At 35.0% G+C, this 15,727-nt stretch overlaps 1 protein-coding gene across 1 annotated transcript in view; it reads right to left on the reverse strand.

The window, feature by feature from the left end:
* Positions 1-2,814: 2,814 nt before the first annotated feature.
* Positions 2,815-15,727, reverse strand: part of LOC106869318 (abnormal spindle-like microcephaly-associated protein homolog) — a 40,824-nt gene continuing 27,911 nt past the window's right edge. Inside the window, exons 20-25 of the mRNA XM_052971275.1 lie at positions 14,295-14,483; positions 11,906-12,097; positions 10,379-10,568; positions 8,793-8,947; positions 7,040-7,189; positions 2,815-6,030 (exon numbers count right to left, since the gene is read on the reverse strand). Coding sequence (XP_052827235.1) covers positions 5,722-6,030; positions 7,040-7,189; positions 8,793-8,947; positions 10,379-10,568; positions 11,906-12,097; positions 14,295-14,483 — 1,185 coding nt within the window. The 3' untranslated portion in view covers positions 2,815-5,721. The remainder of the gene's footprint in view (positions 6,031-7,039; positions 7,190-8,792; positions 8,948-10,378; positions 10,569-11,905; positions 12,098-14,294; positions 14,484-15,727) is intronic.

Below are 15,727 nucleotides of genomic sequence, written 5' to 3' on the forward strand. Positions count from 1 at the left end.
AGCCATCTTCCTTAATTTATTTAACTACTGCCAGCATGGAAGACAGACGTTAAATGATGAAGCATTATTGTATACTTCCTTTGTCTCTACTATGAGAATTTTAAAGTGGGGGGTGAGTGTTATTTCATGACTCTTAAGGAATATTCATTGGCAACCATTAGATCAATTTATAGAAAAAAAAGGTAGGCTCCAGAGGACATACAGATTAGTTGTTTGAGAATGTATTTTGCACAATATGACTGGATCTTTGAGCCTCTACCAGTTTAATGTATTCAGCATACAATAATAGAGAATGGTCTTGCTACAATCAAAAAGGCATTCCAGCAGCTAAGAAATCGATATACTGTCCTTAAAAGTCAATACTATCACTTGCATTGTACATGGTGACAGCCCAGCAGTCTAAAAGTTTATTTTAGCATAACACCATATTTTTCATTCACCTTGTTACAACATATACAATACACCTAAAGCAGCCGATGTTTTGTTGTCAATCATTGGCAACCTTAGAGATTAATATTCATCTGCAGTGTTTTTGTTTTTTCCCCACAAACCTGCAGATTGCAGTAACAACAGGTCAATTTTTACCTCTCACCATATTGAAATGGTCTTCAAGTGTTGTAGCTGTTTCTGATCATAAAACAAAACTGGTATATTGTTCAAACTGGAAACAGATAAAACTTTAGGAGTTATATTTGTTACATACAAACATATTCGATGTTTATAATATGCACATAATTTCAGATAAAACATCTTGTTTTCAGATTATTAGCTATGATTGGGGGAGTAGAGGGAGAAACTTAATCTGCTGCAATGTTAAATTTCTTTTATTTTTAAAATAAAATAACGTTTTAATCTATTTTAGTTGACTAGCAAATTTTAACCAGATAAAAAAGAAATTTTTTTTTAAAGTTAACTTAGTTATCAGCATGCAAGTCTTCCTCTTGTTAACTCAATTTTATTCATTCAATTCTTTATATTTTCCAAAGCATTAAATTTCAGAATGACATTCATAGACATACTGAAATATCTGACATTGTGCCAATTGATGTTAAAGTAACAGCATTAATTAAACTGTTCCATCTTCAATGCTAGAGTAATATTTCTTTAAAACAATGAATTGTGAAAATTAAATTCTACCCCACTACCCTCGTTTATTATTACTACTACTATTAGATATGTTCAATCCCACCAAAAACCTTGGTAATTTTGAAATATAATTTTGTTCTTTTTGACAACTTCACATTTTTTTCTAAATATTTATTTATGAGGAACTTAGAAAACTAAATGTCATTCTGGATCGGTGTTGATAAAAATGTATTAATGTACAACTGGTTTTAAATAATTGAAAGAAGGAAAAAAAAAAATGAATCTCTAAACAAATGTAAAGAAAGATTAACATGTTTGAAAAGTTCAAAATTTCCAAAGTTTGTAGAGACTTGTAAATAATTATTTTGTTGCAACTTGTACAATAAAGCCAAAGTGATACAGCTCTCAGTCTTGTTGTTCTTTCAAATCTGCATTAAAACTGTTGAAGGTATTTCAGGGGATAGCTCTACTATTTAGATGCGGTAGGGATTCTGGAGCTAAAGAAGAAGAGAATTAAAAGGTAATAAAATTTGGGAAAGTCACGCAGGAAATTAAAGAAAATGTTCATTGTTATGACATCTCTTCATGCCACAAGTGCCATGGTTTACTCAGCTCACACAACCCATTTATCTAACTTACTTTCATAACTTGGTCCATCACTTTACTTAAATTCTTTAACCCTTAGCATTCAGACTACTTACCTCTGCCTCAGCGAAGGCAGAGGTATTATTTTCAGTCATGTTTGTTTGACCATGGACAAGATACCTCAAGAACCGCTGGATGGATTCAGATGAAATTTCTAAGGATGCTTGGCCTCATGACTATCACAAACTGATTAGATTTTGGGATGGATCTGGTACCAGACAAAGATTCTGGATTATTTGTTATATTTACTTTAAAGGAAGTATTACGTTGACTTTCAAGTCTGATTATCTCCCTTGAAAGCACACTCATGGCTTCCACATAAGTTATGACAATGTTGCTGTTTCCAAAGTTTTATTTTTGTTTATTATTCATTTTACTCGCATCTCTTAGAAACTGCTGGATAAAGAAATCAAACTACATAAACAGCAGCAAAACCGTCCAAAGATTAAATAACACTAACATATTCAGTAACTATAATAAATTTAGTTTTACCAATTTTGAATATATTGCTTCTGTTTAAAACATTTTTGAGCACAACGATGTTAAACCTCTGTTAACAGCAGCACCACATGCAGGTCCTTTCTGTTTTCTTTCACGCACGGATAAATTTTTCACTATAGACTTGAATGGTCATAAAGACACGATATCAGTGGATAGACTAAAAATGGCCTTCATAAAGAAAACTGTCCCTGTTCCCACTGCAGACAACACATACACAGCATTACAAACATGGCCCGCACACACACCTTCACATTCCATGACTACCATTGGGATCAATCAGGTACGGTCAAAGGTTCTGGATTATTTTTCAGTTCTTTTTTTTCAAATTTAATTTCTGAGAGTAGTCAGGTTCACTTTCAGTATTCTCGTTTGTGAGAGCAGTCTAGTTTATTTCAGATATTCTCAATTTAAAAACAATCTCAGTGCTCTTGTTACCATTGCTTTGAATCAGTCATTTATATCATAGTTAAATGGTTTTGCAGATTTATTTTTAGAATGTAGGGTAGGTATGAAAGGCTGGATTTGGTCTATTTAAATAAATGCGGAAGGGTTAGATGAATAAACACATTAACAAAACAAAAATAACACTGTTGTATATTCCTTTATTTCAATTCAACTGCTATAAAATTTGAGCATTATGCACAACAATTTAATGAGAGAGAGAGTTAAAGAAGGAATACTTCATTTGTATTCTGAAAGCAGATTTAGGTTCGCATTCATTTATTTATTGTGAAAGTAGATATATGTCCACATTCATTCGTTCTTTGTGAAAGATTTAGGTTTGCATTCATTCATTCATTCATTCTGAAAGCAGATTTAGGTTCACATTCATTCACTGTTAAGGCAGATTTAGGTTCGCAGTCACTCTTCATGCAGCACAAACAAAAAATAAAAACCAGTCGTGTTTCCAGAACCCAAAGCAAGTCATACATACAACAAAAAAACATGTCACACCACAACATGAGGAAAGGAAAGAGAATTAGTTATTTCTTGATCATACTAAAACTTGCTGCAAATGCCTGCAAAATATATTTTATTAAGTTCAAATGCTAAAAAGTCAATTGCATACAGCATACACTAGTAAAATAATGTATTTCAAATCTGTATATCCATAAATTAACAATACACAAATATTTAATATTTACAAAGAAAGAAGAAATTGTCAAAGAATGACAAAAATAACGGGTAAAATTTCAATAACAAAATTTCAAATTTGTATTTAATATTTTAAAAACTCAAACCACTGATTATTTAAATTTAACACGATTTTTTAAATTTTTTTATTCTGTCCAAACACTAAGAGAAAATAAACTAGTATGTAAATTTATCTGAATAATTAACTGCCTCACTATGGCTCAAAATCTATGCTGGATTATCGTTTAATGCCTGCTTACTTGGCCTACCTTAGCTGCAACTGTCATATAACATTCCACAACTATTTAAAGGAATTGCACATTTATGATCCTAGACAAGACAAGTTTAGCATGTCCAGAAAGGGGACTAGAGCTTCGCAATAGCTATCCAACAAAGAGTAATATTTACAAATAGTTTGAAGTCACAGCTGCAGTTAAATATCAAGGTTATTTACAAAATGAAGTGAAAGATTGGAAAAATCTCAGCAGATAAAAAGTGAAAACATAAAAATGCCAAAGTTGCAGCAAAAAAATAAATAAATAAATAAATAAATAAAGTGGAGGTACAACTGAAAGAAATTTTAGAGTATACAAGCTATCATGGTAATAAAGAAACTTAGCGGCAAAGAAAAGGTTTTGAAAATGCTATCACATAGTTTATCCAGAAATGAAACATTTTTTTAAAACCACATACCAATCAACAAACTATGTGCTTGTGTGTTCAGTGTATAGGTGACCTTAACTCTCAATCAAATAACAGCCACATAACACTACATCTATTAGTCATCAAACAACTTGTGCTAATGTGAATGTTTTTACATATTCAGCAACTGTCATAAGCTGAATAAAGAAAGGATTTGGAAAGAGCAATGCTAATGTGAAATTCTGTTTTAAATTGGGAATAATTATGAAGACCTCTCTAATGCTGCTACAGCCCTATATGAAGGACTGAGCTGTACACAATGTTACAAGTGGTACCAGCATTTCAAATTGGGAAGATGATGAAAATCAAAAGAAAATCTTAAATCTAGACAAACTTTCATGAAGACAAATGATCACATTGCAAAAATGTGGGCTGCTGTTTTTTTTGGAAAGTCTGTGCTGTACAATGTTACCACAAAATTTGTCATATCAGCAGATATATGAACCAAAACAGTTCTGAGTCACAGTCAGTTGAATGCTCGAATAAAGATGAAAATTTTTTTGAAAAGTGTATCGATGGGTGACAAAATGTAGGTGTATGATTAGAAGCTTGAAACAAAAAGGAAGGGCCAAATTTCAAATGATAGGAAAGATCAAAATAACTTTGCTATTAGAACTCTGCACTAAACCTGAAAACAAGTTCCAACTGCACAAAATAGTGTTCATCATATAAAAGAAAAGACATCATTATCAAGCAATTCTTCATTTGGTATACATATGTCTAGTGATGTACGAAAGAAAATCTACAAAAGCTAAAATCGATTCAAATCAAACATGAAAATGTCAAGTTGTGTGGCCTGTTTAGCATTGAAAGCACTTAAACTGCCAAGTAGTAAAAATTCTGAGAGTAAAAGAACCCTTTGTTTGAGCGATACTTCATAACCAACACATATTGTTATGAACAGTTTAACAGTAAAAGAGAAAAACAAAAAGAAAAAAAAAATACATAAAAATTGCTTTTTGTGGTGGGGAAAAAAAAGCCAGCATTCGAAATACAAAAAGCAAGTAGACTATGTAACAAGGGTGTTTACTCGATAACTGATGAGTCAGACAAAAAAAATCTAAAACAAAGACAACTTAAAATATATAATCTCTATGATTATATTTTGCCTGTAATGTCTAACAAACACAAAAAAAGCTATATGACAGAAGTCTATTTTCTTTTTTAACCTCATAAACCCAGAAGAAAGGGCTTCCCAAATGTATAACCTAAAATACAAGCATTTGTTAAAACTTAGACAGCCAACAGTACTGAAAAAACAATCTAATTCCATTTAAGAAATTGCATTAATGTTATAAATTTTTTATTGGAGTCAAGATTTTATGTAATTAGTAACTATTATTATTATTACTGTTTTTATTGAAATTACATTGACTATATACATATAGTCAATGTTCCTGAAATGGAACTGCTAAGTTATAAAAGTAAAATGTTAATTCTAAATATCTTTTTATTGACTATTTTATTTCAATGTTATTCTTCATTTCTGTTAAATTTTAATTACTTAATCCCGCAAATACTTTGTACATGTGCATGTGTAAAGAAAAAGAGAAAATGAAATTGGTCACAATTTTGAATGCATTGCATCCATACATGCATGAATATATGGGTGCAAATGCTTAATAAAAAGTTTTCTGCCTCACCTGATTTTTTTTACATTTTCAAGTTTTTAGATAATTGTTTGGGGAGTTTGTCTTGTAAACCAAGACAATATATTAAATAAGTCATTGCTTTTAATGGTTCCTCAAATTCTTGCAATTTTTTCTTGCTAAGCAACCAGTCTGGACCAATCTTAGAAAGTACAGTATTTTCATAAAATGGGCAAGCGTCTTTAGCAGCTACTAGCCGAGCTCTCGTCACAATTCTAATTTCTTCTTGCTTGTATTTCCATACAGTCAATTTATGCAGTGACATGATTTTCTCCACAAATTTCTGCCGAGATAGTAATTCATCCATTTTACCCTGAAATTATAACCACAAAACCAATAAGAAATCTGTTTCAGTATATGAACATGTATGCATATATGGCTGGGCTACTATGAAGAGGGTAGAACATAAATTAGCTACATTGCTATAGAATATCCAAAATGAATTCAAGAATGGAGCAGAGTGAATGACGTGATCATAGAATACTGAAAACACAGATTCCAATAGGTTAGACATGTTGCAAATTTCAAGACAACAGGTGGAGCCTTGCAGTTACTAAGTGGCATCCAAGAGATCAGAAAAGGCTAGTTGGAAGACCTCCATAGCAAACAAGACAATTTAAACGATTGAGGCCAAGATGGAAGAAAATGGTGAAACCAAGTAAGAATTGGAAGTGCATTGTGACCAGCAATGTATAACATCTGATAGTCTGGGCGATACAGTGACACAGATGCAAGTGTATATATGATTGAGTATGCATGTATAAATGCATTGTGATGGCACGAGCACCGACCAAGCGTGATCATTGCCAGAGCACCAGCTGTCTGGCTTCCGTGCCAGTGGCACGTAAATAGCACCATTTGAGCATGATCGTTACCAGCGTCACCTTACTGGCACTTGTGCCGGTGGCATGTGAAAAAACATTCGAGTGAGGTCGTTGCCAGTGCCGCTGGACTGGCCTTCATGCCGGTGGCACATAAAAGCACCCACTACACTCTCAGAGTGGTTGGCGTTAGGAAGGGCATCCAGCTGTAGAAACTCTGCCAGATCAGATTGGAGCCTGGTGCAGCCATCTGGTTCGCCAGTTCTCAGTCAAATCATCCAACCCATGCTAGCATGGAAAGCAGACGGTAAACGATGATGATGATGTATAGATGACTGCACATTAATAGATGAGAGTGTACATACATATGAACACATGTAGTGCATATATGAGTGTGAGTATGCAGACATGAACAAGTAGAGGAGCAGGATATGCTAACTCCAGCTTATATCAACATTTTACTTTCAAAATAAGTGAAAAGCAGCAAAAAAAGAAAATTACCTTTTCCTTCAGATCTAAAGCTATACTTCCCAACAATATACAAGATTTGGAGAAAACCAAGCCCTTTTCTCGGAAAACCATCATAACATTGAGAATAATATCTATAGCATCTGGGCGGGAATGATAAACAGACTCAATGGTTGGAGCATACTGGAAAGAGAAGGACAAGAATTAAATGTTTTTATATTTGAATATTTTTAGCTTATTTATTCAGTTAGATTACAATCATATGAAAAGCCTTTTCAATATAACATTTAAATTCTGTTTGTTTGGCAGAAGGCTTCATATTTTAACTTGGCTTGAAAAAATATATCATCATACATAGTTTTTGGGGGTTTTTTTCCAAATTGGTAAGGGTTTCAAGGGTTAGTTCTAGTACAACATCTCACCACTTGTTACAGTCTTTATTGCAAAAGACTGCAACAGATGGCAACAACAGAATTATAACTCACTCAGCTGCTTTCATTGTGCATGCATATGATGGCATGCAAGCTAAGCAAATAATGTTATGCTCTCGAGAAAATTATGAGAAACTATTTCATCTTCATTTTAACATCTACTTTTCCATGCAGACTTCTATGGTTGGATGCCCTTGTTGCCAACCCTCATCTATTTCCGAGCAAGGTAATATTTCTCTATTACAAGACATGCTTTGTGAAGAATATTGGAAATGAATGACAATCATTTTACAACTCATGTGATGCCAAAACCAAGATACAGATGTCTGTGTGTATCTCTCTATATATATATATATTATATATACACACATAGTTTTCTTTTAGTTTTCCTCAACCAAATCCATTCACAAGGCTATAGTTAGCTAGGGTCTATAGTTGATGCTAATAGAAGATCCATATTCTTTAAGATGGAAGGGCGATATCTCTAGCATGCCAAAGGTACCCACATTAGCCCCAGATTCATATTGGCAGTGAGACCAGTTATCAAGGCTTAAGTGTGGAACAGATGGAAGAGTAACTACTTAATTGATGACTGATAGGTATCTTTTATCTTTTAGTTGTTGCAGTCATTAGACTGTGGCCATGCAGGAGCACCACCTCGAGGAATTTTTAGTTGAATGAATTGACCTCGGTCATTTTTTTTTTTATTATTCTATTGGTCTCTTTTGCCAAACCACTAAGTTATGGGAACATAAACACACCGACACCAGTTGTCAAATGATGGTAGGGGGACAAACACAAACACACACACGTGTGTGTGTGTGTGTGTGTGTGTGTGCGTGTGTGTGTGTGTGTGCGTGTGCGTGCGCGTGCGCGTGCGCGTTTGACAGGCTTCTTTCAGTTTCCAAGCACCAAATCCACTCACAAAGCTTTGGTCAGCCCAAAGATATAGTATAAGACACTTGCCCAAGGTGCCATACAGTGGGACTGAACCCAGAGCCATAAGGTTGGGAAGGACATTTCCTACCACACAGCCACAACTGACATATTAGGCATCCTCAGTAAGGACTAATGTAGTGTGCGAAAGCAAGTGAACCTGGCAAAGGTCAGAATATAGATAACCCCTGTAGCTGAGGAGTAGCTCAATGCAGGCTCAGTCTAGACTGCTTACTGAGAGGTTACTTTTATCATTACATGCAAGCAGAGGTTATACTACATATAAGGATATGCTCAATAACTCATCTTTGTTGATGTTCTAACATCCATTTTCCCTACTTGCATGAGTCAGATGTTAAATGATGATGACAATCTTAAGATATGCCTACCACTGAAAATCAAAGATGAATGGTACAAACCTTTGCTAAATTAAGAAATATTTGTATGCTGTATTTAATGAGTTCCATGTGAGGAACACTGCGGTTACAGCCTTTTATTATGTTGTATATCACCGGAATAGCATTTTCCCTAGCCAACTGGAGACAACACACAGGAGAAAGACGAGAAGCAGCTTCTGCAGAAGAAAAAAGATTTTATTCAGATCAGAATATAGTTAGAAAAAAAAAAACTCTGAAGCAAAATACAAAGTTAGAGGGAAATTCTTCAGAGTGGTAGACAAATGAATTGAGAAGTAATATTTATTAGAAGATTCAGGCAGTTATATGTATGGTGAAAAGTAAAGAAAGTAAAATAAGTTATTCTCCATGAAAGTAAAGTGCTGTTATCTTGTTCTGTAGAGCAAAATATGCAGAAAAAGAGAGACAAAAGAGACAGTTTTCCTGAGGTGGCAGCATAAAATTATAAATCAGGCAGTTTACATTCTTCTAAATGCAGTGTTACAAAGATGTGCCAAATACAAGAGCAATTAAGTGGAATGATGGTATTTCAACTCTGTAGCAAGTCCAAATATGGATAAAATTCAGAGTAGTGGTGGTTGATTAATATTAATCAAAATAGAGAGAAATTAAAATTATTTAAAAATCTAGTAGGAGACAAGATTTGACATATCGAGGAAAAGGGGACTGGTAAGCTGATGTGACAGTATACCGTCACATTTTATTATACTAAAAAGAAGCTAACTCAATTGGTTATCAAGTACCTAATAAATAATATTGGGTTGGTGCATAATTATTGCAGCTTTTTTTCAACGAATTTTATTCAACAAAAACAATAATATTTAAGAAAAACATCTTTAAATGACAGTCTGACCATCTGCCAAGCAAATGGGAAGCTGTAATTGAAGTAGATGGAGAATATGCTCTGGAATAATCATTTAAAGATGTTTTTGTTACATGTTATTGTTTTTGTTGAATAAAATTTGTTGAAAAAAAAGTTGCAATAATTATGCACCAACCCAATAATTATAAAATTTTAACTATGAAGAGTATTCTTAAACAGATACAATTTAACAGCAACAACTAGGATAAATTTGGGCAGGAAGTAAATGAAAACTAGACACACAATTGCAAGTTTAAACCTTACTTGAAACTTAGAAATGAGCAAGAGACATAACTGTATGTCTTACTTTAGTGTGCCTGCTAAATTACAGACTCCTTTCAGTGTTTACTTGAGTAGTTAACTATAGGAAAAGGCAACCACTATCAAGTTAATTGCTCTGACAATATGCAAGTATTTAAACTGTGAAAAAAGATTTTAAAAATCAAACAATATATATAAACAGACTGCAGATTTTCTATTTTCTACCTCACTGAAAATTAAAATAATTTCAAATTTTGACTTAAGGGCAGCAATTTTTAGAGGTAGGGATTAGTAAATTATACAGACCCCCAGTAGTTCATCAAGCCCAAAAGGATACCTCAGCAGTATTTGAACTCAGAATGTACAGTTTGAGAAAAAATACCACAAATCATTCTGATACTCTAATGATTCTGCCAGTTCACTGCCTTAATAATAAGTAGAAACAACAATGATAATTGCCACTAACCGAGGTTCACAAGGGCATGAAGTACATCAGAAAGATGTTTGAATTTCATTAATTGATCAAAACCCTTAGCAAATCTACTAATTAACTTCTTATCCTCAGTTGCTTCTTTTGTTACAGCTACCAAACGTTGCCTCAACTTAGTAATAGTCCGTTTGCTCTGACATCGGACTTTATAACCTCTCCAGTAACTCTGGAAAAGAAAAACAAAAAGGAATTAAGAACAGTAAATCATTCTGATGCTTTTATGCACAATTTCAAAAAAGAGGGAGAAAGAGAGAATGTAAGAGACAAATTGGTACAAAAGCATTTACAAAAATAATCAAACAGAAAATTAAGCTAACTAGATACATATCTGAAGTATATAGGAATGGATGAACAGAGACAAGAGCATTTAAAGGATTTACAATCAGCACACAAATAATTAAGTGGCTCATAATAATCTGGTCAATGAATATTGTCAGTTGTAGCCTAGCTACAAAGGCTTGTGTCACCGTTTATACCTGAAGTAGGGTTATGCGATTTGTAGCAATAGTTCAGTGTATATTGTAAACATACAGAGACATTTGTGCACATGTATACATGCAATGGATTTCTTTCAGTTTACGTCCAGCAAATTCCTTCACAAGCTTGATCAGCCTAGGGCTATATAGTAAAAGACATTTGTCCAAAGTGCCACATAGTGAGACATCACAATAAGCTGCACCCAGTACACTGGAGTGGTCAGTGTTAGGAAGGACATCCAAAATATGTCAATGGAAGGCAGACATTAAACTATGATGATGATGATGATGTCCTTGTGTAGTACATCTAGGAGGGCAGTGACTTCAAATATGAACTCAAACCATGATGACTTGTCCAACCCATGGCAACATTTTTAATTGATTACATTAGGAAGAGCATCCAGCTGTAGAAACCATGCCAAATCAGACTGGAACTTGGTGCAGCTCTCCAGCTTACCAGTTTCAGTCAAACTTTCTAACCCATGCCAGCATGAAAAGCAGACACTAAATGATGATTTTAACCTAACTGAAACAAACAGGAGTCAGAGTAATGCCTTGGCACACTTCAGCGTTGTGATCATGAGAAAGTCACACAATTCTTATTTCTTTACTGCCTACAAGGGGCTAAACATAGAGGGGACAAACAAGGGATTAAGTCGGTTACATCGACCTCAGTGTGTAACTGGTACTTAATTTATTGACCCCGAAAGGATGAAAGGCAAAGTCAACCTCGGCAGAATTTGAACTCAGAACGTAGCGGCAGACGAAATACCGCTAAGCATTTCGTCTGGCATGCTAACGTCTCTGCCAGCTCGCCACAATTCTGCCTACCTTAGTTTACTCTGATGTATTTTAGGGTTGAATGGTTAACAGTAAAATAAACAGTAAAACCATGCTGTAATGAAACCCAGGGTCCTGCCTTAGCTAATTGGGACAAATATGAAAGAAGCACACCATAAAAACAAAATAACTTGGCTAATAAAAACAAAACATTTACAATAACTATATTAAAAAGACAATCATTTACTTGGATAAGAGTAGCATTCCGATGAAATTTCTTGACACGCTTTCTGACGATCCACCCTCTCATTACACGTTGAATGAGTTGAGCTGCATGATCTCGCCTTTTCAGATACTGCTGGAGATAACGCGCAATCGTCAAGATGGCACTCTTCTTCTTTTCAAAAAGTTTCCTTGCATAAAAAGCACGGATATTTGACTGAAAAATTTAGAAATAGCATTATATACTAGTCAAGAGGAAGGGTGAGTATCCATGACCTTTGCAGGTCTGAGATTGATGCATTTGTTGTTCACTATGAACACCTGAAATGGATATCGGAAAGAATTTCAGGAGACTGATGTTCTACAATGCTCTGTGATGCCCATGTGTGAGTTTTACAGATTGGCATAACATTTCAAATGTACAGGAAACGGATATAGAAACTGCATAATGCTTGTTTGGCAGAGTGAGGAGGAGTGACTAAAGCAAATTTCTACAAAATACAAATTTTAGTGCAGACAAACCCAACTATTCAGTGTTAAGTATTTGCTTTAGTCACTCCTCCCCACTCTGCCATTCGTGAAAATAAGAGCATCGCCTTACTGGCACTTGTGCCAGTGGTACGTGAAAAACAGCATTCAAGCAGAGGTGTTGCCAGTGCCACTGGACTGGCTCCTGTCCAGGTGACACGTAAAAACACCATTTGAGCATGGCCATTGCCAATACCGCTTGACTGGCCCTCATGCCAGTGGCACATAAAAGCACCCACTACACTCTCAGAGTGGTTGGCGTTAGGAAGGGCATCCAGCTGTAGAAACTCTGCCAGATCAGATTGGTGCAGCCATCTGGCTCACCAGCCCCTAGTCAAACCATCCAACCCATGCCAGCATGGAAAGCAGACGTTAAACGATGATGTGATGTGATATATACTTATGTTTCATTCTTGGATGAAACCATTAAGTACTTGTTTTAATGAGTTGGTCATTTAGAACAAACTACACAAGCTCATAACAATAGCTATGTGAACACCTGTCAGGTTGTAAAAATAGCAACCAAATTTCCATCAGCACCCTACTATCTTAAAGGCAAGATGCATTAAACAGTGTAGACCCTGATATTCAAAAAGATGGAATGGTCATGACTACAATGTGTATGGATCATAAGTATTTGATTACAGCTGACTGAGTAAAACAAATGAAGGCAATGTATGATAAAACTAATTAAACCTAATAAATTCTGCATTTGTTGGTGATTTTATTTATTTAAGCTAACAAGCCATCTGTTGGGGATCTGAGAGCAGATGATGCACTTAAAAAGACAGTTTTGGAGACAAGTAAAACTTGCACAAAAATATGGCTACCATTTCATCACAAATTCAGCATATTTTTCTGTTTTGACTCTTTTTCAATGGTATTTTCATTTCACTTACTGTGTGCAAGCATGGCTGTGTGGCTAAGTTCACTTCCCAATTACATTTCAGGTTCAAAAATATTTATTAGCAACAGAGGGAGTATTAATTCCTAGAGGTAATATTTATCTCCACTCAAACAAGGATGTTCTGTTACAACAAACTCTCCTGCAGTAGTTACGATAAGAAAAATCTTCATATTGGCTTTTGATGCAAAATGCATTCTAGTTCATATTGTTAGTAGGGAGGTAAATAGCTGCTTCAGCACCAAGACTACCACATCACTTGATTTCGACCTTCCTTGGTCTTATCAAGGATGAACACTTGACCGCTAGAGATGTTCTAGCAGAACCTCCACATTTTAAGTGAGGATAAACATTGCCTCTCACCATTTCAAGTTCAGTTTCACTAAACAGCACCTTGTACTTTCTACAATTGCCCCATGCCAACCAAAGACTAGAGAAGATTTAGTAAATAGATACTGAAAGAATCCTGTCATGTATCATTGTAGTGTCTACTTTTCCATGCTCGTAGAGGTCAGATGAGAGAGTGGTATCTAGTATAATTAAACATTTTTAGTGCTTTTTTTTCTATCACTTGCTTCAGTCATTTGACTGCAGCCATGCTGGAGCACCACCTTCAAAGGTTTTAGTCAAACAAAACCTCAGGACTCTTTTTTCAGCCCAGTACTAATTCCGTCTCTTTTGCCAAACTGCTTAGTTATGGGGATGGAAACACATCACTAGTTGTCAAGCAGTGATTTGGGCGGGGATAGACAAACGTGCGCGCACACACACACACACACACGCACGCGCACACACACACACGCACACACACACACACACACACACTAGGCTTTGGTCAGCCTGAGGCTATAGTAAAAGACACTTGCCCAAGGTGCCATGCAGTTGGACTGAACCCAGAACCATGTAGTTGCGAAGCAAGCTTCTTACCACATAGCCACACCTGTGCCGATAAGGATAAAAACCAATTAAAATGTTTACATACTTGTATCACAATAGCTGCTGCTGTTTGTTTGGCCAAACATTTTCTAAACAGCCAACCACGGACAAAGGACTGTATTACTGTGGCAGCTTGATGCCTATGATGTAACCAGCGACGACAATATTTCTGCACAGTACAAACTGCATTTAATTTCTTTGTCCGTGTTTTAAGCAACCAATATTCAGCAGAAACCTGAAAGAAATATTACAATCTTAATCATCTTCAGTGTTTTAAATTGTTTTTCAAAATAAACTGAATCAAAATAATTTGCTGTATATATTGTTATGAATCATTTCATGTGAGATTCAAGCAATTACATCATCCCAAATATTCCTAGATATACTACCACATATCTTCACACAAGGAAGCCTTCACATGGTTGCTTAAACTGATAAAAAAAGCAAAACCTCCCTCAAATCATACTCAACTATCTTAGATAAAGAAAAATGTTAGATAATGTAATTGTACACACCCTACAAAGAGAGGACAGCAAGAATGCCTAAGACCATAGGTTTGTTCAGAGCAGATCTGGGGCAAAGCAACAACCTTCCACAAATAGATATTTCTATCCAGTCAGTTTCATTTTGTTCAAACCAATTTGACAGGTCTCCTGCGTATACCGGCCAATGTCTGATACCTACTAATTAATTCATGCATCCCTTCTCACAAAGTTGTTCATCTAACACATCAATATCTAAATTCATTTTCCTTCCATTATAGCAATGTAAGATTACATTTTATATATTATAGATTATTTTCCATTTGGAAAAAAAAAACAAAAAAACTTTTACAATGAACAGATTAGTTTGATAAACTATTTCTAGAAACATCTTTTACTAAATCTGCAACAAGAACAATGGTATCAATATGTTTCCACATTCAAACATGATAATTCGAATTCAATGTTAAAATTCTTCAAAGTCTGAGCAATTCTTAAAAGTTCTAGTTCAAATTTGGGATTTCTTATCAAGTATGTAAAGCCTCCCCTCAAATATGTCAAATATCATACATGAGAATCATCCCAATTTGCATCTAATCCAGCTCAATCATTATATTATTGCTAAGGCAGCAAGTTGGCAGAATAATTAGCACACTGGTCAAAATGCTTAGTGGTATTTGGCCCATCTGTACATTCTGAGTTCAAATTATGCTGAGGTCAACTTTGTCTTCCATCCTTTCAGGGTCAATAAATTAAGTACCAGTCAAGTACTAGGGTTGATGTAATCGACTCCTCCCCTCTCCCAAAATTGCAGCCCTTGTGATAAAATTGGAAACCATTATTATTATTAAGGCAGCAAGTTGGCAGAATCATTAACACACCAGACAAAGTGCTTAGCAGTATTTCATCCGTCTTCACATTCTGAGTTCAAATTCCACAGAGGTCAATATTGCCTTTTATCCTTTCTGAGTCTATAAAAAAAGTACCAATTGGGTAC

Source organism: Octopus bimaculoides, chromosome 1, assembly GCF_001194135.2.
Source record: "Octopus bimaculoides isolate UCB-OBI-ISO-001 chromosome 1, ASM119413v2, whole genome shotgun sequence".
Classification (NCBI taxonomy): Eukaryota; Metazoa; Mollusca; class Cephalopoda; order Octopoda; family Octopodidae; genus Octopus; species Octopus bimaculoides.